Source organism: Schistocerca piceifrons, chromosome 2, assembly GCF_021461385.2.
Source record: "Schistocerca piceifrons isolate TAMUIC-IGC-003096 chromosome 2, iqSchPice1.1, whole genome shotgun sequence".
In the NCBI taxonomy this organism is placed as follows: domain Eukaryota; kingdom Metazoa; phylum Arthropoda; class Insecta; order Orthoptera; family Acrididae; genus Schistocerca; species Schistocerca piceifrons.
In genome coordinates this window covers 315,726,836-315,749,093 of record NC_060139.1, presented here as the reverse complement: position 1 = coordinate 315,749,093, position 22,258 = coordinate 315,726,836, and the positions used below count along the sequence as shown (strand labels likewise).

General features: G+C 43.7%; 1 protein-coding gene across 1 annotated transcript in view; it reads left to right on the top strand.

Annotated features, from left to right (window-relative positions):
- LOC124775355 overlaps positions 1-22,258 on the top strand; it is a 442,958-nt gene that overhangs the window by 256,539 nt on the left and 164,161 nt on the right. Inside the window, exon 20 of the mRNA XM_047250186.1 lies at positions 2,806-2,899. Within this exon, the coding sequence (XP_047106142.1) occupies positions 2,806-2,899 (94 nt within the window). The remainder of the gene's footprint in view (positions 1-2,805; positions 2,900-22,258) is intronic.

The following is a 22,258-nucleotide window of genomic DNA, read 5'->3' as shown; positions in this document are numbered from 1 at the left end:
GAAAGGAAAGTAGATGGCGGAAAAAGCGAATATCTGATTAACACTGGCAATGCATGTTAGTAAGCGTAGTTTACATACCCTGTAGAGCCATCGAAAAGATAAATTAACAAAAATTAGGTACACATAATTTACATCCACAACCCACCACTCCTATTAGCCAGTTTACAAAGCCCATCAATAATCAACAAATCTTCACAACATTTTCGAGAATTGTTACTTCAATTTAACAAATGATAGTTAAAGACCAAAACAAGAAATGAATGTTAACAGCATTATGTAATCTAATGACAGTACTACAATCCAATACTATCAAAGCGGTCAAAGGCATTTTTTTCGTTTTAGGTCTAACATGTTGGTAAATGCATGTAGCATTATGTTGAAAAATCTTGAATAATTGCAGATGACAGACTGGAACAAATATAAGCTTTACTAAAAATGTGAGACAGTCACATAAACATCAATATGTGATACTAAGTTACATAAACTGTGTTCCAGCAGGAATGGTCAATATTTAGGGATATGACATCAACGTTAATGCTAAGCAAGCACGTCTAGTAAACATGCACTCTAAACTGCATACCTTAAGAGCTATGAGCACTTGTTCTGTAGAAGAGATCTGTTTCACGTTAGCAAAGATGAACAGGTGCTCCTATCTCTTAAGGTATGCACTTTAGAATCCTGGTTTAGTGGATATTTTTCTCAAAATATGGAAAAAAAGGGCTTGCAATGGAAGAGATTTGTTTCATATTATGAAAGTTGAAGAAGTGCCCACAGTTCTTAAGGTATGTGTTTTAGGTCCTATGTTTACAAGACTTTGCTGCTTCAAATAGCCATTCATATCATCTCTCAGAATACTGACCATTCCAATCTGGGCACCCTGTATTTTTTCTGTTAATCTTGTGTGTTATATAAGCACATCTCCTCCCAAACCTGCGGGTCAGTTTCAACCAAAGTTGGCACAGAAACAGCAGGTGTCTTGAGTATTAGCACTGTAGGATTTGTAAACTCCAAGTTCCAATTGGAACGAAGGTACAGGGAAAAACGTGTTTTTTTCAGCCTCTAGTGTATAGGCTACCCCACATGAATGCCATGTTGTGTGAGAACTGTATCAGTCTACCAAGTGACCTGCTTTTTTTTGGGGGGGGGGGAGGGGGGAGGGCTACATGTCACGAGCAAGAAACCGTTATTCGGACCCGATATGTAGACTACCCTACATTAGAGACTTTTGTGTTGGAGTAGTATCAGTCTACTTTATTGATCTGCATTGCGTGACGACCTGTATGGCAGGGTCAGATAGATGATTTTCAATTCCGTGATGTATAACCTGCCCTGCATGCTGTGGGACCAGTATTCGCCTGCTTTATTGAACCATATTTCAGGGGCTATACATGCTGATGAGTACAGCTGGGGACAGGTTGACGTGGGGCAGGTGAAAATAGAAAGAGAGAGGGAAAGGAAGACATGGTCAGAGGGAGGAGGGAGAAAGATAAGGTCAGAGGGACAGGATGGAGGAAATGGACAAATTGAGGGAGAGGAGGAGGAGGAGGAGGAGGATGGAGAGAGAGAGAGAGAGAGAGAGAGAGAGAGAGAGAGAGAGAAGATAGGAAGATGTGGACAGACAGAGGGAGGAAGCTGTGGAAAAAGAGAGGGGGGGGGGAATAGGTGTGTTCGATATGTGTGTTGATCGTATATGTGAGTGAAGCTGCAGGGAAAAGGCTACTAATTTTATAAATGTAAGTGACTTCATCTCAAGACTTCATGTATAATACGTACAGTTTTTTGACATGTTATTTATTAGAAAATAAATGAACCCCGTGATGACGGCGAGACTCCACAGAAACATGTTTGGCCGAAGTGGCCGTGCGGTTCTAGGCGCTGCAGTCTGGAACCGCGAGACCGCTACGGTCGCAAGTTCGAATCCTGCCTCGGGCATGGATGTGTGTGATGTCCTTAGGTTAGTTAGGTTTAACTAGTTCTAAGTTCTAGGGGACTAATGACCTCAGAAGTTGAGTCCCATAGTGCTCTGAGCCAGCCAAACATGTTTGGATGTGAAACAAGAAGAATTTGTGAAACTTCCTGGCAGATTAAAACTGTGTGCCGGACGGAGACTCGAACTCGGGACCTTTGCCTTTCGCTGGCAAGTGCTCTACCAACAGAGCTACCCAAGCACGACTCACGCCCCGTCCCCACAGCTTTACTTCTGCCAGTACTTCGTCTCCTACCTTCCAAACTTTACAGAAGCTCTCCTGCGAACCTTGCTGGACTAGCACTCCTGAAAGAAAGGATATTGCGGAGACATGGCTTAGCCACAGCGTGGGGGATGTTTCTGGAACGAGATTTTCACTCTGCAGTGGAGTGTGCGCTGATATGAAACTTCCTGGTAGATTAAAACTGTGTGCCGGATCGAGACTCGAACTCGGGACCTTTGCCTTGCCTCAAGAAGAATTTGTGTTTGCTCAAGATGTAGTAATATTTCCAAACTTACATAACACACAAAATTTCTTTAAGAATCTTTTCATTATTAGCAATGATTCTCATGTTATATGTTGTATTATGCTGTGTGATAGGTATTTATATACTTTGGTAAGACGAGTGGCTCCAGCACGCTTTCCTGAGAAGCACACTTCCAATAGTCGGCTTACGCTGCAGGGTGCGGCGGCGAAGCAACAGCGGGGATGCGGGTCGGCGGCGGTCGTCGATCGCGGTGCCCACTGCCAGCAAGACGCCGCCGCCGGACGCGGGGGCGGAGGCGGACGCGGAGACGGCAGCGGAGGCGGAGGTGGAGGCGGAGGGCGGCGCGCGCAGCTCCCGGCTCAGCCCGCTGCGGTACACGCGCAGCCCGGCCGGCAGTCCGTCCAGGCGGCGGCGCTCCAAGGGCTCCCCTAGCAGGAACACGGCGGCCGCCGCGGGCGCGGACGCCAAGGTGACGTCTAACAGTCGTCCCATTACTGATTTAAGTTAACTGATTCCGTTTATGAAGTGTAAGATAACTGTACTTGCAATTAATAATACAAGGGATTTCTAAAGTTGTTTTACTAATTTGAAACTTCATACAAACTTATTCATACGACTTATAGACCTAGTCTTGGCGTAATTTTGTAACAAAATAATTGAATGTTTGTCTCACGTAGTAAGCTAGGACAAGTCACACCACCGCGAGCGCTAGCGACAGTTGTAACAAAGATGGCTGCCTTCACTAGTCCCGATTGTGTTCACTGTGTCTTTTGATTTGAAGAATCGAAATCTGCGACAACTGTGTGGCGTAATTTTCCAACTGAATACGATAGATATCCTCCGAGTAGGGCTGCCGTTGATATTGGTTACCCGGTAACCTATAAGAAATACTCAATCGACTGCTTCCGTCTGACAACATTGTAAAACAAGTGAGGCAGAGTTTCGTCGACAGTTGAACAGAATCGACCTAAGCAGGGCTTCTCACATCTGACTATTTGTCGTTTGTTAAGAAGACTTACGAATCCCAAACTGTACAAATTAACAACGGCGCATGAACTGAAACACACTTAGGATTCATGGAGGACTGGTAGTAAGGACTCTTCTTCAGAAATGTTACCTCGATAGGATAAAGATAAATAACTCATTGGATACTTCTTCGGTGATAGTCGACTTTTAAGTTAAGTGAGGTGGCACAGTGGCTAGCACACTCGACTCGCATTCGGGAGGACGACGTTTTGATCCCGCTTCCGGCCATCCTGAGTTAGGTTTCCCGTGATTTCCCTAAATCGCTCGAGGCAAATGCCGGGATGGTTCCTTTGAAAGGGCACGGCCGACTTCCTTCACCGTCCTTCCCTAATCCGATGCGACCGATGACCTCGCTGTCTGGTCTCCTCCTCCAAACAACCCAAACTCCATAAACACGACTGTAGGATTTGGGGCAGCGAAAATCTACTAGCCCGTAAGCTAACTTCTTTTACACAGTGAGCAAAAACAAAGTTTTCGACGCTTCCTGTTTCCAAGAGAAACAACAAAGTAATATACTTACATATGCTGGCGTGTTTTTACTGTTGCAGATTGACCGGGTTGACAAGAACGGAGCGTACAGTTCAAGATGGCGCACCGTCGCGCTACATCACTAATGTCTGAGATTTCCTCAACAGTCGCTTTCATGGGAAATGTATTGGATGACGTGCGCGTTTGGTTGATTGTGTGTGTGTGTGTGTGTGTGTGTGTGTGTGTGTGTGTGTGTGTGTGTGTGTGTGTGTGCGCGCACTTTATAAGTTTTTACTACCTGATGAGCGCATTGTCACTCTAAACGCGCTGTTAAGCTGCATTGCAATAGCAGGACAGAAATGCTGTTGAAAGGGAGCGCTTTACCAGCTTAGACACATGCACCCTGAGAGACCAGATGAAGGCGATATCGAATGCACTCGCCGTGGCCACTTTCTGGTCAACCATTTACCACACTGGACTCGCATTCGGAAGGACGACGGTTCAATCCCGCGTCCGGCCATCCTGATTTAGGTTTTCCGTGATTTCCCTAAATCGCACCAGGCAAATGCTGGGATGGTTCCTTTCAAAGGGCACGGCCGACTTCCTTCCCCGTCCTTCCCTAATCCAATGAGACCGATGACCTCGCTGTTTGGTCTCTTCCCCCTAAACAACCCAACTGGTCAACCAATGTATCAACTGATGTCAACGATCGATTTCCTTTTGTTGGTTATATACTTTGCACTTCTCACACGATAATAAATAAATCTCTGGCACTGATCGATGATATATTCTTAGGACGCGACTGAATGTATTGCAAGGCTCGACTCTGCAGTTCTGACTCCACTGCAGTGAAGGTTAGAGCATGCTGCTATGTAGCGTAGCAGTAGACTGCTGCTGAAATGGACAAAGAGAGGAAACGAAAAACGAATGGGAAACGGCAAAGGAGTGGAAATGAATGAGGCAGAGCAGGGGGTATCCGGCAGTTTCATAAGTGGGGTAGTGCGTTTCCCCTGCTAAAAAACACAGTCCACATTGCCCACCATGTAGGGACGCTGCAATGTCTACCCTGCTGCGTCTTTATGGCGGACGCATCGTCTCTACGTGGGGCCACAACGAGGACACGTGGACAAAGATCTCCCTGCGCAATCGCGTGAATCGGAAACACCTTTTCCTAATGGCAAATACCGTGTTGAGATTTTTAATCAGTGTGATTTTTGGTAATCACATAGTTATTCTGACATCACAGTCTGATACTCCTATCCTTCCACAACACATTGGTAATTTTAGAATTTCGCAATTAATTTGCCGGCAGAATTTTGCGTATTAAATGTATGTACTTGCTCAATATGCACGTACGCGACCTGTGATTACTGTCATTCGATTCGTAATTTCACCAGCTTTTAGGATCTTTGATAGAAATTTGGGTGAATTGGTTTATAACATGCTCTTCCTTTATGTGGGCTAGATGCTGTGGTCAAACTGGTCTCGCCACCGTGAGCGTAAATCGCCCAAGAAAAGTTTGTGATCTACACGAACAGTTACCGTTAACTCCAACTGTCAACTATGGAGAGTTTTCTCTAGTTGTGTCGTGTTGGATTACATCGCAGTACTTGAGGTCCGGGAGATCGAGTGATTGTACAAGTGTACGTTTCACATCCTGTGGAGAGATTTTCGAAACTTCTGGAGGGCACAGAAGCAGATGGGAGACTTCCTGTTCGTGTATTATCTGCTCATCCAAAGTTACACGTAAGTTCTTCGTTGTTTTCTGCAGTGGTACTGGTATACGATCGAGAAGAACGTCAGGCAATTGTTCGTGGTGTTCTAACTAAGTTGGTACTGATCATCATAATCATCATCATCATTTAAGACTGATTATGCCTTTCAGCGTTCAGTCTGGAGCATAGTCCCCCTTATAAAATTCCTGCAAGATCCCCTATTCAGTGCTAACATTGGTGCCTCTTCTGCTGTTAAGCCTATTACTTCAAAATCATTCTTAACCGAATCCAGGTACCTTCTCCTTGGTCTACCCCGACACCTCCTACCCTCAACTGCTGAACCCATGAGTCTCTTGGGTAACCTTGTTTCTCCCATGCGTGTAACATGATCCCACCATCTAAGCCTGTTCGCCCTGACTGCTACATCTATAGAGTTCAGTACCAGTTTTTCTTTGATTTCCTCATTGTGGATACCCTCCAACCATTGTTCCCAGCCATTGTACCTGCAGTCATCCTAGCTACTTTCATATCCGTAACCTAAGCCTTACTGATAAGGTAACCAGAATCCACCCAGCTTTCGCTCCCATACAACAAAGTTGGTCGAAAGATTGAACGGTGCACAGATAACTTAGTCTTGGTACTGACTTCCTTCTTGCAGAAGAGATTAGATCGTAGCTGAGCGCTCACTGTATTAGCTTTGCTACACCTCGCTTCCAGTTCTTTCACTATGTTGCCATCCTGTGAGAATATGCATCCTAAGTACTTGAAACTGTCCACCTGTTCTAACTTTGTTCCTCCTATTTGGCACTCAATCCGTTTATATCTCTTTCCCACTGACATTACTTTCGTTTTGGAGATGCTAATCTTCACACCATAGTCCTTACATTTCTGATATAGCTCTGAAATATTACTTTGCAAACTTTCAGTCGAATCTGCCATCAGAACTAAGTCATACGCATATGCGAGACTGCTTATTTTGTGTTCACATATCTTAATCTCACCCAGCCAGTCTATTGTTTTCAACATGTGATCCATAAATAATATGAACAACAGTGGAGATAGGTTGCAGCCTTGTCTTACCCCTGAAACTACTCTGAACCATGCACTCAATTTACCGTCAACTCTAACTGCTGCCTGACTATCTATGTAAAGACCTTTAATTGCTTGCAAAAGTTTGCCTCCTATTCCACAATCCCATAGAACAGACAATAACTTCCTCCTAGGAACCCGGTCATATGCCTTTTCTAGATGTATAAAGCATAGATACAGTTCCCTGTTCCACTCGTAACACTTCTCCATTATTTGCCGTAAGCTAAAGATCTGGTCCTGACAACCTCTAAGAGGCACACTGATTTTCATCCAATTTGTCCTCAACTGATACTCGCACTTTCCTTTCAACAATACCTGAGAAGATTTTATCCTCAACGCTGATTAAAGAGATACTTCTGTAGTTGTTACAATCTTTTCTGTTGCCATGTTTAAAGATTGGTACTTATTTGCGTGTATTTTAAGTCCTTGGTGTTGCGCGATGACAGCATTGATTTTTCAGGTCTATCAATTAAGTGAAGTTGGAGGCCGTTGGTATAGAAATAATATTGATAGGAGGACATAAGTGACTAGATGTCATTGACATACGGGGAGAACAATAGTAGGCTCAGGTCTGATTCCTGCGAGACTCTTGAGAAAACATGCTTTCAGGACGACTCCTCTTTCCACGGATAACACCCTGCTGTCTGTTTCTGAAGTAGTTTTCAGATTTCATCAGGACAATATCTAAAAATTTTAGCTCTCACCATTTTCTGAACAATATATCAAAGTTGCTGACAGTTCAGAAGTATCGGTAACATGGCCTGTGTTATCTACGTAATATTCCAGGTAAATAGTTACCTTAACATAACTGCAGTAGGTGCCACTTAAGCTGAATTTGCGTAACTGCTCAGTAATTTGTCGTGGACGATATAATTCAGGTTTTGGGCATAGCGAATAAGATGCTAAATCGGCTTGTAAGGTGACTGCTGGTTTTTGTTCTTAGGAATAGGTCGGACTATGCTTATTTTCCGTTGAATGAAGTGTATCCCACTTACAACAGAAAAATATGTCTGTCAAGACTGGTACTAAGGTATCCACAAAGTTCTCGATCATGGAAAGGTCACGATAATACTGATACAGTCGTTGACTATCGCTTCATAAAAGATTGTAATCACTGTTTTCTCGTTTATTGTAACGGATTTTGTGTGGAAAGTGTCAGGGTTAGACGTGAAGACTGAGTGTTCTTGCGTGTGACAGTTGTTTGCAGTATAGAGACGGAAAACTGGTGAAAACTTCATGCAGTTTGACAGCTTAGACGAGAATCATAATATTTGATTTTTTCTGTCCTACGCCCAAGTTAACGAGATTCTTGCACACAAACGCAGGGCTCGTTTCGCTGCAGACAACGGAACGAGCGGATCTGTTCTTCACATTACAAGATTAATTCTTCATTCTTCAAAAAATGGTTCAAATGGCTCTGCGCACTATGAGACTTAACATCCGAGATCATCAGTCCCCTAGACTTAGAACTACTTAAACCTAACTAACCTAAAGACATCACACACATCCATGCCCGAGGCAGGATTCGAATCTGCGACCGTAGCAGTCGCGCGGTTCCGGACTGAAGCGCCTAGAGCCGCTCGGCCACCGCGGCCAACAATTCTTCACTCTGTTTCACGTCTTCTGTGCCTTTTATAGTGCCCAGCCTTCGGATTTAACGTGGAACGTCTATGAGCAACATCACTGTTGTTCATTATTTGATGTAATTCGGTTGTCATCCAAAGAGCAGGAGCTTTCTGTTCGATTCGTACGTGTAGGAGTATGTTCGTTACAGAGATAGCCATGAAATTCTCAGATTCGTGATTTTGAAGCTCACTGGTTATTTTGTGCCAATGAATTTCTGGACAATCAGCTCTCAGAATATGACGATCTAATATGTTCAATATTCTTACAAGTTATGCGACGCTATTTAATGGCTGAGGGAAGCAGAACACGATAATTACGTCATGCACTGAGGGGCCTCGAGGCGGAGTTTGATAGATGTCTCTTACTTCAGTCTTTTTCGTTGCGATTACGTCTGCAAGAGTGTGATAGTGTTCAATATGGTATGTGGATTTGAACAGATGACTTCTCTTATTGTTGCAATTTAACAACTTATTGTGGACGGAGTGTCTTTCAACAAGACTTTTTACAAAAACACGCTGCCAGACAAAAAAAGTGAAACACCCAGGAAAGGAGAAGGAAAAGAAATGAAGATTCGCTGGTTGAGAGGATGCATGATGGTATTTCGGTGATTACAAAATCAGGTCAAATTAAAAAAGAACTTGGCAGTGTGAGCCCGCTTATCAGTAAGACATTATACCCCCTCAGTCATGGATGCGTGCGCTGATTTGGTTGGAAAGGTTTTCATTATGCCGTTGTGTCGTCGCCTGAGCCAAGCTGGTCTATAACTTTTGGCACTGGGACGAAGTTGACGTCCGAGTTAATCCCACACATCTTCAATCAGGGACACAGCTGAGAATCATGTTGGCCACGGGAGTACCTCAGCATCTCGCAGACATTTCATTGAGACATGCGCCATGTGTGGACGAGCATTGTCCTCTTGAAAAATGACAGCATAATATTGTCGAATGAGAGGTAAGACATGAAAGCGCAGGATGTCTGTGACTCACGATTGTGTCGTCAGAGTCCCTGCCACAAACAACCGCGACCTGAAGCCATACCTGATGGCTCCCAACACCATGGTGCCAAGAGTAACACCACTACGACTCCCCAAAGCATTGAAAGAATGGGACCTCTCTCCAGGTCGCCGCCATACTCGCCGACGATGGTCATCCGAGGTAGTGCAGAAGCGCGATTCATCACTGAACATACAGCGACATGCTTCCTTGTCACCGTACCACTCTAAGCGGCAGCCGTTTATGTTGTGGTGTTAACGGTACACTACATAGGGCACGGTAATTCCCTAGTCCGGCTGCTGCTAGACTCCAGTCAGTGGTGCAGGATGACCAGACCGTTGAAGAGAGTCAATTTCTTTTGCTCGGGTGGCAGGAGCAGATGTGAAAGGTTTACGATGTGCTCGGTGCACAGCACAGTGATACTCCCTTCTGGCGATCAGACGTGGTCTGTCTTACCGTTGACGACGAGTATGCATACCCCCACGTTCCCAGGCAGCCCAACATCGGGCCACTATCACAACCAGATGCCCTACACATCTGGATATAGCACGATTCAACCAGCTGACCTAACCGAGATTGGAAGTTCTGTCCATTTCAAGTTTTGCTAGGTGCTAATAACGCTGTATCGCCGGCGTACGAGATATCTCCTTCATATTAATCACTCAACGACTGACGCCCCTTCTATACCCAGTCAGGCCTGATAACAACACTAATTCACTCTGGTGACTGCCCCAGAGAACTGCAACTCTAATCATCTATAAGGGGCATTGAAATGAAACCAGGTCGCTAGTGTAAAGTCACGATAACAATTTTATTAACTCAAAAATTGAGTTATACACAGGACACATACTCAAAAATAGTCGCCAGAAATGTTGGCACATTTATCCCATTGCGACACTAGCAGATCGATTCCATCCTTGAAGAAGCTAGTAGGCCGCTGTCGGATCCAGGCCTGAACCCTGTCACACACTTCGTCGACCGTTGCGAATCGATAGTGTTACAGGTCCAAACACCGATCGATCTCGTCCGCGGTTGTTCAAGACTAAAGCTTTCACTTCCTCGACCATTTCCAGTGTGACGACACGATGAGCCTGTCCAGAACGAGCATCGTCTTCCAGTGACTCGCTCCCATCAAGGAATCGTCTGCGCCATTCCACAACACTTGAACAACTCAGACTGTACTCACCATACACAGCCTTCATCTGTCGATACATTTCACGACCTCCAGCTCCCTCCACCGTCAAAAATTGAATCACTCCTCGTTGTTCCTGCTTACTCGCCTGCTTGTTCGGTAGTGGACGATAACTTGTGTTTGATGATGATGTTTGGTTTGTGGGGCGCTAAACTGCGCGCTTACAAAGTCCCAATTTTTACACAGTCCATTTTCTTTTCACAATCCAATCTAGTCACTCTCACAAATGATGATTATGATGATGCTGAGGACAACACAAACACCCAGTTTCCGGGCAGAGAATTGAACCCGGGATCCCATGATCCAGAGGCAGCAACGCTAGCCCCTAGACCACGAGCTGCGGGCGATAACTTGTGTGACCGCTCCCTCTTCTGCGTGAAACCACACTGCCGCTATGCAAAATCAAACCGTGCGCACGCGTCAGTCTCTGCCAATAGATGGCGCCACCATACCCGCAGTTACGTGGTGTCACGTTACGTTTAAGGAAAAGGTAGACGCACTGACCAGCTTTCATTTGAATGAACTTCACAAATAGCTGCCGATGATGTATACATGTATGAAGTTACATTAATATCTGATCATATCTCCTGCGCGCTTCAATTTTATTTATTTATTTATTTTTATTATTCTTATTCTTTTTTTTTTTTTTTTTTTTTTTTTTTGCCGGCCGTATACATCGTTTTCGACCACAGAAAGATTTCAATTGCCCTTTATAAAAACACAGTTATGAAACAATATTTTTCCCTTTCCATCAGAAAGCTTTAATGTGTTAATAAATTTCTGAGGGACACTTTTTCTTGGGTTCTGATCATAAGACGAATTCCAAAACTAAGGTCTGGTGACCAATACTTAACTGATGGTAGGCTTCCATGAAGTTTCACGCATGCAGCGCTGTCTAACGACTCTTTAGTAAACTACTGCAATGTTCGTATGATTCGCTAGTCGTTTGCCAGTGCGAGAGCAGGTTGCAAATGGCCGAGATAATCGTAGGTGACACCAGTTGTGAAGTGTGCTTTGTGACTATATTTTTGCTGCCAAAAGGATCTGCAGCTGCTGAAATATACCGTGACTTATGCCTGCTTTATGGAACTGAAATAATGAGAGACAAGCAAGTTCGAAAACGGTGTCAAGAAATTCAAAATGGCAGCACAAATGTTCATGATGAACGGCGGAGTGGCAGGCTCAGTATTAGGACCGACGATATCGTTGATCAAATGAATCAAAAAGTTCTAAGTGATCGGCGACTGACGATTAGTGATTTGCTACTGAACACAGTATTGCTCGAACCTCAGTTTACTGGACTTTCGTTGAACAGCTTGGATATCACAAACTGTAGGCGAAGTGGGTTCCAAAAATACTCACTAATCATCACAAAGAGCGTAGACCGCGCAGTGCACGATAGTTTCTGGAGCACTATAGAGAGGATAGATATTACTTGTTTTCCCACACTGTCATGGCCGACGAGACATGGATATTGTACACCAACGCAGAATCTAAACGACACTCAATGCATTGGTGCCATTCAAGTTCGCCCAAACCAAAAAAACTTTAAGCAATATCCTTCCTCGAATTGAAAAATGAAGCCTACAGTTTTTTTACGATGAAAAGGGCATCCTTTCGATTGATTTCACGGATCGCGGTTTAACAGTTACAGCTGACATATACTGTGAAACGCTAACCAAACCGAAACGTTCGATCCAAAATCGACGCCGCTCGAAGTTGTCGTCTGGCATAATCCTCCTTTACAAAGCACGCCCTCTAAAAAATGGCTCTGAGCACTATGGGACTCAACATCTGAGGTCATCAGTCACCTAGAACTTAGAACTACTTAAACCCAACTAACCTAAGAACATCACACACATCCATGCCCGAGGCAGGATTCGAACCTGCGACCGTAGCGGTCGCGCGATTCCAAACTTAAGCGCCTAGAACCGCTCGGCCACACCGACCGGCAGCGCACGCCCTCTACAGTGCGACCTTGCACCAAGCGACTGTTTCCCCTTCTTGGATTTGGAGAAGTGGCTGGATGTGCAAATGGCGCGGTTACTATGTGCTCGTGCTACAGAAAGTGTCCACTCGCCTTGCAGTGATTTCTTTTTCTGCAGTCCAGTCCACACGCCTTTCTTGTTAAAAACAAGCTGCAGTAGAACCAGTAGCACTATACGAAACCAGCGGGTGCAATAAATGTTTTTTTAGTATAAGAATTTTAGCCAAGATAGATACGAAGCCCAAGCCTACTACAGTAGTAAAAGTTTATATGCCAACTAGCTCTGCTGACGAAGAAATTGAAGAAATGTATGATGAAATTAAAGAAATTATTCATATTGTGAAGGGAGACGAAAATTTAATAGTCAAGGGAGAATGGAATCCGGCAGTAGGAAAAGGGAGAGAAGGAAACGTAGTAGGTGAATATGGATTGGGGCTAAGAAATGAAAGAGGAAGCCGCCTGGTAGAATTTTGCACAGAGCACAACTTAATCATAGCTAACACTTGGCTCAAGAATCATGAAAGAAGGTTGTATACATGGAAGAAGCCTGGAGATACTGACAGGTTTCAGATAGATTATATAATGGTAAGACAGAGATTTAGGAACCAGGCTTTAAATTGTAAGACATTTCCAGGGGCAGATGTGGACTCTGACCACAATCTATTGGTTATGACCTGTAGATTAAAACTGAAGAAACTGCAAAAAGGTGGGAATTTAAAGAGATGGGACCTGGATAAACTGACTAAACCAGAGGTTGTACAGAGTTTCAGGGAGAGCACAAGGCAACAATTGACAGGAATGGGGGAAAGAAATACAGTAGAAGAAGAATGGGTAGCTTTGAGGGATGAAGTAGTGAAGGCAGCAGAGGATCAAATACGTAAAAAAACGAGGGCTAGTAGAAATCCTTGGGTGACAGAAGAAATATTGAATTTAATTGATGAAAGGAGAAAATATAAAAATGCAGTAAATGAAGCAGGAAAAAAGGAATACAAACGTCTCAAAAATGAGATCGACAGGAAGTGCAAAATGGCTAAGCAGGCATAGCTAAAGGACAAATGTAAGGATGTAGAGGCTTATCTCACTAGGGGTAAGATACATACAGCCTACAGGAAAATTAAAGAGACCTTCAGAGAAAAGAGTATGAATATCAAAATCTCAGATGGAAACCCAGTTCTAAGCAAAGAAGGGAAAGCAGAAAGGTGGAAGGAGTACATAGAGGGTCTATACAAGGGCGATGTACTTGAGGACAGTATTATGGAAATGGAAGAGGATGTAGATGAGGATGAAATGGGAGACCCGATACTGCGTGAAGAGTTTGACAGAGCACTGAAAGACCTGAGTCGAAACAAGGCCCCGGGAGTAGACAACATTCCATTAGAACTACTGACAGCCTTGGGAGAGCCAGTCCTGACAAAACTCTACCATCTGGTAAGCAAGATGTATGAAACAGGCGAAATACCCTCAGACTTCAAGAAGAATATAATAATTCCAATCCCAAAGAAAGCAGATGTAGACAAATGTGAAAATTACCGAACTATCAGTTTAATAAGTCACGGCTGCAAAATACTAACGCGGATTCTTTACAGTCGAATGGAAAAACTAGTGGAAGCAGACCTCGGGGAAGATCGGTTTGGATTCCGTAGAAATGTTGGAAAGGCAAACCTGCGTTACTAGCATTTGTAGACTTAGAGAAAGCCTTTGACAATGTTGACTGGAATACTCCCTTTCAAATTCTGAAGGTGGCAGATATAAAATACAGGGAGCGAAAGGCTATTTACAATTTGTACAGAAACCAGAAGGCAGTTATAAGAGTCGAGGATCATGAAAGGGAATCAGTGGTTGGGAAGGGAGTGAGACAGGGTTGTGGCCTATCCCGATATTATTCAATCTGTGTATCGAGCAAGCTGTAAAGGAAACAAAGAAATATTCGGAGTAGGTATTAAAATCCATGGAGAAGAAATAAAAACTTTGAGGTTCGCCGATGACATTGTAATTCTGTCAGAGACAGCAAAGGACTTGGAAGAGCAGTTGAATGGAATGGATAGTGTCTTGAAAGGAGGGTATAAGACGAACATCAACAAAAGCAAAACGAGGATAATGGAATGTAGTCGAATTAAGTCGGGTGATGCTGAGGGAATTACATTAGGAAATGAGACACTTAAAGTAGTAAAGGAGTTTTGATATTTGGGGAGCAAAATATCTGATGATGGTCGAAGTAGAGAGGATATAAAATGTAGACTGGCAATGACAAGGATAGCGTTTCTGAAGAAGAAAAATTTGTTAACATCGAGTATAGATTTTAGTGTCAGGAAGTCGTTTCTGAAAGTATTCGTATGGAGTGTAGCCATGTATGGAAGTGAAACATGGACGATAAATAGTTTGGACAAGAAGAGAATAGAAGCTTTTGAAATGTGGTGCTACAGAAGAATGCTGAAGATTAGATGGGTAGATCACATAACTAATGAGGAAATATTGTATAGGATTGGGGAGAAGAGAAGTTTGTGGCACAACTTGACTTGAAGAAGGGATCGGTTGGTAGGACATGTGTTGAGGCATCAAGGGATCACCAATTTAGTAGTGGAGGGCAGCGTGGAGGGTAAAAATCGTAGAGGGAGACCAAGAGATGAATACACTAAGCAGAAGGATGTAGGTTGCAGTAGGTACTGGGAGATGAAGAACCTTGCACAGGATAGAGTAGCATGGAGAGCTGCATCAAACCAGTCTCAGGACTGAAGACCACAACAACAACAACTACAGTATAAGAATAACTGCACAATTGATTGTAAGGTAGTTTGTGAGTGAAAACTTTGATGTATTGGTGCTTTTCTTAAACAAAAACACTACCAAGCCAATGCAAATCTTAAATTACTGATTAGTCTTTCACACGTAGTTTATTCACTTTTAATAGCCAGCTTATGATAATCAGTGAAACCCGTTACCGAAAGGATTAACAAACGGATTATCTGTGACAGAATGCTCGCCCAATATTACACAATTTGACCACTACAGATGTCCAGTATGCGGTCGCACCTTTTTCAACACGCCACGCGGATTTTAGTTAATGAAAAGTGACAGTTTACTTATTAAAATCGGAATTTCACCTGTTCGTCGCCGGCCGGTGTGCCCGTGCAGTTCTAGGCGCTTCAGTCTGGAACCGCGTGACCTCTACGGTCACAGGTTCGAATCCTGCCTCAGGCATAGATGTGTGTGATGTCCTTAGGTTAGTTACGTTTATGTTGTTCTAAGTTATAGGGGACTGATGACCACAGATGTTAAGTCCCATCCCACGCCCGGGTTCCCGGGTTCGATTTCCGGCGGGGTCAGGGATTTTCTCTGCCTCGTGATGACTGGGTGTTGTGTGATGTCCTTAGGTTAGTTAGGTTTAAGTAGTTCTAAGCCTAGACACAATGAGAGGAAGCCGAAAGGCACACGCTTAAACTCACGCAGGCTGGCGTGAGGTCTGAAACAGGATACGTAATGAATGCTATAAAGAAAAGTACGTAGCTTCTGGAATACTTAACTTTAATCCACATTTGTAGAACATCTCTCTTGATGATACATTAATAGAAACTCAATATTAATTGAATACGGCGCCTTGCTAGGTCGTAGCAATTGTAGCTGAAGGCTATGCTAACTATCGTCTCGGCAAATGAGAGCGTAGTTGTCAGTGAACCGTTCCTTGCAAAGTCGGCTGTACAACTGGGGCGAGTCCTAGTACGTCTCTCTAGACCTGCCGTGTGGTGGCGCTCGGTCTGCGATCACTGACAGTGGCGACACGCGGGTCCGACGTATACTAATGGACCGCGGCCGATTTAAAGGCTACCACCTAGCAAGTGTGGTGTCTGGCGGTGACACCACACTAAGTTCTAGGGGACTGATGACCATAGCTGTTAAGTCCCATAGTGCTCAGAGCCATTTGAACCATTTTTTTTGTTAAGTCCCATAGTGCTCAGAGCCATTTGAACCTGTTCGTATTTGTCACATGCTCGCGCCCACTTTGCGCCACTTCACACTCAAGTTTCAACCATTATTCAGCAAAATGTTTACACGTTTTCAGTGCTCCTTACATCCACGTTCGAATGTGATCAAGGCTGAGATCAGAATTCAACTTGAGTTTCACAAAGCAGTTCTTTAGCCCACAAAATACGCGTGAATGCACTGTCTCTTATTGGCTGATACACATCATACCCAATCCGGAAAATTGGAAATTTGTGGTAAGTTCTTAAGAGACCAAACTTTTCAGGTTATCGGTCCTTAAACTTACGCACTACTTAATCTAATTTAAATTAACTTACGCGAAGGACGACACTCACAACCGTGCCCGAGGAAGGACTCTAAACTCCGACGGGGGGAACCTTGACAAGGCGCCCCTAGACCTCGCGGCTACCCAATCCGGTATTAGTATTAAGCCGCGTAATCCCGCGTCTTTTATATTTGACCAATCGTAACTTAATAGCTTCTATGAATAATTTAGTAAATAAACAAATCTAAAAACTCCAGAATATCAAAATAACTCCCTCTTTATATAACAGAATCATCGTAAACTGTGTCTTGTTTTTCCCAGTCCCATGAACTGGCTAGCTGCACTTTATAATTTCCGCTGAACGTCATTCAGTCTTGCAGTACACAGTTCTCACGCTAACGTATACTTAGTTAATAGACATACCAATATTCATTTATTTACTACTTCGTATTCACACCATCATTCACCCATTAATTAAACAATTTAGCAATAATTAACGGAAGTCGCAATAATCGCAATAAATTGAGTTTTGTTTCCCAAATATACGGTTATAACCACATAATGATTTCATAGACCGTAAGATGCTGACACCTTTCGTTTACAGCCGAAACTACTTGCAGCTAGTACCGGATCCGGACGCATCTGTTATGCGAGACATGGTTCGTGTATGAAGCTGTCTGCGTGCTAACATCTCTTACTTACAGTGTCGCGGTACAAGGCGCTGTACCTCAGATCGACAACGAAATCAGAAAGACGATGAACTCAAGACTGACATTACCAGATGGTCAATTCCCAGGCGGCAAACTTCTATACAGAGGGGTTAGAGAAGCTGGTGCAGCGTTACAGAAAGTGTATAGATGTGAACGACGATTACGTAGAAAAGTAAAGTAGTTGTGTAGTTAAATATCACTGTTAGTAGAAACCTTTTGTCATGAGCTTATTTTTTATGACCAAATGGAGCTTTGTTTTGGAATACGCCTCGTATTAATCTGAGGCAAGCAGAACACTGTCAGTCATACTTTAAATGGAGTTCTTTAGTCCAAATCAGAGAGAGAGACTACCACTTCCGAGTAAAAGGATACGCCGATTAAAACAGAAGACATTTACGCCGCTCTGTTAGTTGAAGAACTGAAGACGATACATGTATATCAATCGATACAATACGATCTTTTATTCTCTAAGCAAATGCGAACTACTTTGGAATTACAGCTACTGGTAGTACTGCACTTCTTTTTATGTCTCCACCCTCCCCCTCGCACTGTCCACCTTTTCTTCGTCATAATCGTCGTCTTCTTCCTTTGATTCGGAGAAACATCCCTGCGACAGAATGCTGAGTCTTGCTGAGGAGAATTGGAATTCGAAACCCAGTCGGCCTAGTTTAGGTCTTAGGTGATGTTACACTGCAGCGGCCTTTCACCTTCCTGACGGATCTGACTGTATCAACATGAGTGTTAAAAGAGACATAAAGCCCAACACATAAATAGGCTGAAAGGAAAGAGCACATTTTGACTGTCAACGTTTGCTGACGAGTCGCGTTCACATTTTATGAAGCCCAGATTTCATAGTATTTCTGCTGGGGAAGTAAATGTTAAAATCTGAATTTGTTGTTACCCAGCCGTAGAGCTGACTCAAATGACCTCAAATAATGCGCACACTAATTAATCAGAAGCTTTATCGTAACTAGTAAGCGCTGTGAGGTATTTACTCTCCGCTGTTATACCCTATGACGCGATTACACGCCGCCCAGAAGCTTTGATGGCGACTGCAGCTCCCGGCTCACCTGTTGCCGCTGTTTAATCGGCGGGTCCCTGAACTTTGCCCTCTTTAGAAGGAGCAAACAGCAACGTGTTGAGTCTTGGGAGCACAATTCCTCCGTCTGAGAGTACTTGTTGCTGCTCCACAACAGGTACAGTCTGTGATTTCAGTACATTATCTGTTGTTAGCGGACAGCTGTCAGATTACCTCATCTGCGATGGATCTCTACATCTCTGCCACCAGAATTGTGCCCCACTGACGGAACAGATCACCGTCTCTCTCTCTCTCTCTCTCTCTCTCTCTCTCTCTCTCTCTCTCTCTTTCATACACACACACACACACACACACACACACACACACACACACACACACACACACACGACTTGCTAATATCTCTGATGGCAGTTTTCCAACGCATCGTATCTTGACATGTACAAAGTGTCCCAAATTCATTATAATGAACGTTCTGTAGCTCTGTAGTTGAATATTATTTTCACCACATTACATTACCTTTCCCTATTTGACAACTAGCTTTGAACTTTAAATTTTACATAGAGTAACAAATATTCATTGCAAGAAGAAAATGAGGAAGCGTGAAGAGGAGGATGGGCGTGGAGAGAAGTAGTGCTAAAAAAAATAAATACTGTATTCGTTACCAGGCAGCCGCGTGGCTCTGCATAGCTACTCGACAAAGTTCACTGTTTCCCTTGCGGCCGTTTGGTATTGATTTCCAGTAAGAGCAGGAATTTAAACGGGGCAGAGGAAAGTAATAGCACGCAGCCTCCCGAGGAATTCAGTAAGATTATAAGAGCGGCTATAACGCACACCCCCCCACCAACGCCTCCCCCTCCACCCCCCCCCCCCCACACACACCACTTTCCAGCTTAATCTGAATGTAAAACATTAGTAAAAGACCCATTTCAGTTATTTAGATATGAATAGAAACGTTTCCAACACATGAATGTGACTGTCGCTCTAAGGTCTGATATGTTGTAAATATTAGGCCTACAACTTTCTTTCCGCCGTTTTGCAATAGATGTCGTCAGTGGCAAGTGGTGGTGTAGATGGTAGGTTGTAAGTGTATATAGTAAGCACACGACAACATAACACCATCGAAATGTTAATCGATTTGTGATTGCATCATAAAGTTATTCTCGATTGAATTTGCCAACTTACGAGCCCAGTTCTCACCATTTGCGAGAAGTTGTAATTTTCTACTTTAACATAAACAAATCTGCGGCTAAGGCTCATAAAAAACTGGGTAACACTTATGGTGAGGCACCTTTTAGTGAAAGAACGTACAGAGAATGGTTTCAACGCTTCGCGAACGGTGATTTTGGCGTCGAAAACCGGCGTGGGAATGGCAGAGAGCAGGCTGAAATCGGCGGAAACAATCAAAGCAGACTGGTATCGAGAGAAACTGATGCGTCTGAGCTGAGCCTGAAAGACAAACTGCGCGAATACAGCGGTAGACATGAGAAAGTCATCTTGTAGCTTGACAAAGCTCGACCTCACGTCGCAAAAGCCGTCAAAATATACTTGCAAAACGTTGAAATGGGAAGTCTTACACACCCGCCGTATCATAGAGATATTGTTCGCTCTGACTACCACGTTTTTCGATCAGTGGCACACGGCCTGGCTGACCAGCACCTCCTATCATATGATTAAGTGCAAATTTGGATCGATTCATGATCTCAAAAGATGCCCAGTTCTTCCGCCGCGGGATTCGTTTGCTGTTCGAAAGATAGGAGAAAGTAATGTCTAGCGATTGCCAATATTTTGAATCGTAAATTATCTGTACTTAATTTTGGAATGGTTTAATATTACATAGCAGCATCATATGCTGCTTAGCACTACTGATAACTGGAAACAAAATAATAAGTAACTTTCTTCTTTCTAATTCGGAAACTATGCTGTAACCTTATAGAGACTGTATTAAACCTCTTGATGCAACCTAGGCGGGGAAATGCGTTATGAGTAATCTTACCCAGAATGACGGAGTTTTATAAATTAGATTAAAAGGAATAGTAAGAAGACGAGATACTGTAAGAGTAGGACGTGGCTGCTGGGCTTTACCGGAGTAACTGCAAATGTCTTCCGCCACGCACGTTAGCATTCTTAACTATAGGTATAAATCTCCTTTCGGAAGTCCGACTGCTTAGCTGAGTGGTAACGTGCATGCATCCCATGCAAGCGGACCCGGGTTCGTTTCCCGGCCGGGTTGGAGATTTTCTTCGTTCGGAGACTGGGTGTTGTGTTCTCATCATCATTTCATCCTCATCCCTGGCGTGCAAGTCGCCCAGTATGGCGTCGACTGAAATAAGTCTTGCATTTGGAGGCCTAACTTCCCCGGATGGGGCCTCCCGACCGACGATGCTATACGCTCGTTTCATTTCATTTCCTTTCGGAACTGTGGCCTTTTAGCGTAGACATCCTCAAAATCGAAAGGGTTCCTTAAATTTGTATAAAAGATATTTTCTATTCAAGAAAATCATCAATTGGAGAAATTGGAAATTTTCAAGATGTCCACTGGACTGACAAGAAAGGAAGCTATTTCATCTATATTATTTACCCTCATCTTATGTGAGCGTTTTAGAATCAAAGAAGAAGGGAACTTGGGGCCTAAAGTTTCCTCCAAGACGAAGTAATTAGAGAGGAATCACACGTTCGAACTGGGCAAGTATAGCAAAAGAAATCAGTCGCGTCCTTTAAAAAAACTATCGCTTAAGCGATTCAGAGAAACCACGGATACCAAAATTTGGATGGCCGAACGCGGATTTGAACATCCAACCTCCCTAGTGAGACCCCAGTGCCTTTCCACTACGCCACCTGATGTAGCAGTTATATTAAGATTCTAATCAGAGGTCGCTCAGCACCAACTTCAAAAACCACTTGCATCAATCTACTGTAACACTGCTAAAATTATAGAACCCTTTTTTTTAGGGGAAGGGAGTTTCAATTGATGAAGATATCAAGTTTAGAGGATTAGAAAAAAAAAAACGAAGTAGGACATAAATTGTTTAAATACTGCAGTGTCGAAGATTAACCAGGTTTCGTCATACAGTAAGAATGTTAGAGGATAGACCTAATACAGCATCCTCTGGAAAACACGTGGAATGCTAGGAAGAGGAGGACGCACAACTAGACGGCGAGGCAACGACCAGCACATTGCAGCAAGGCTGTATACCAACAGCGACATGACAACTAGCGCACCAGGGCAGGAAGAAACAGATGGGGCTGGTAGACCAACGAATAAGGCTCTTCCCATATAAATGAAAAGAACTAAATAATCGTGATCGTTGCATACTACACTTCTGGAAATTGAAATAAGAACACCGTGAATTCATTGTCCCAGGAAGGGGAAACTTTATTGACACATTCCTGGGGTCAGATACATCACATGATCACACTGACAGAACCACAGGCACATAGACCCAGGCAATAGAGCATGCACAATGTCGGCACTAGTACAGTGTATATCCACCTTTCGCAGCAATGCAGGCTGCTATTCTCCCATGGAGACGATCGTAGAGATGCTGGATGTAGTCCTGTGGAACGGCTTGCCATGCCATTTCCACCTGGCGCCTCAGTTGGACCAGCGTTCGTGCTGGACGTGCAGACCGCGTGAGACGACGCTTCATCCAGTCCCAAACATGCTCAATGGGGGACAGATCCGGAGATCTTGCTGGCCAGGGTAGTTGACTTACACCT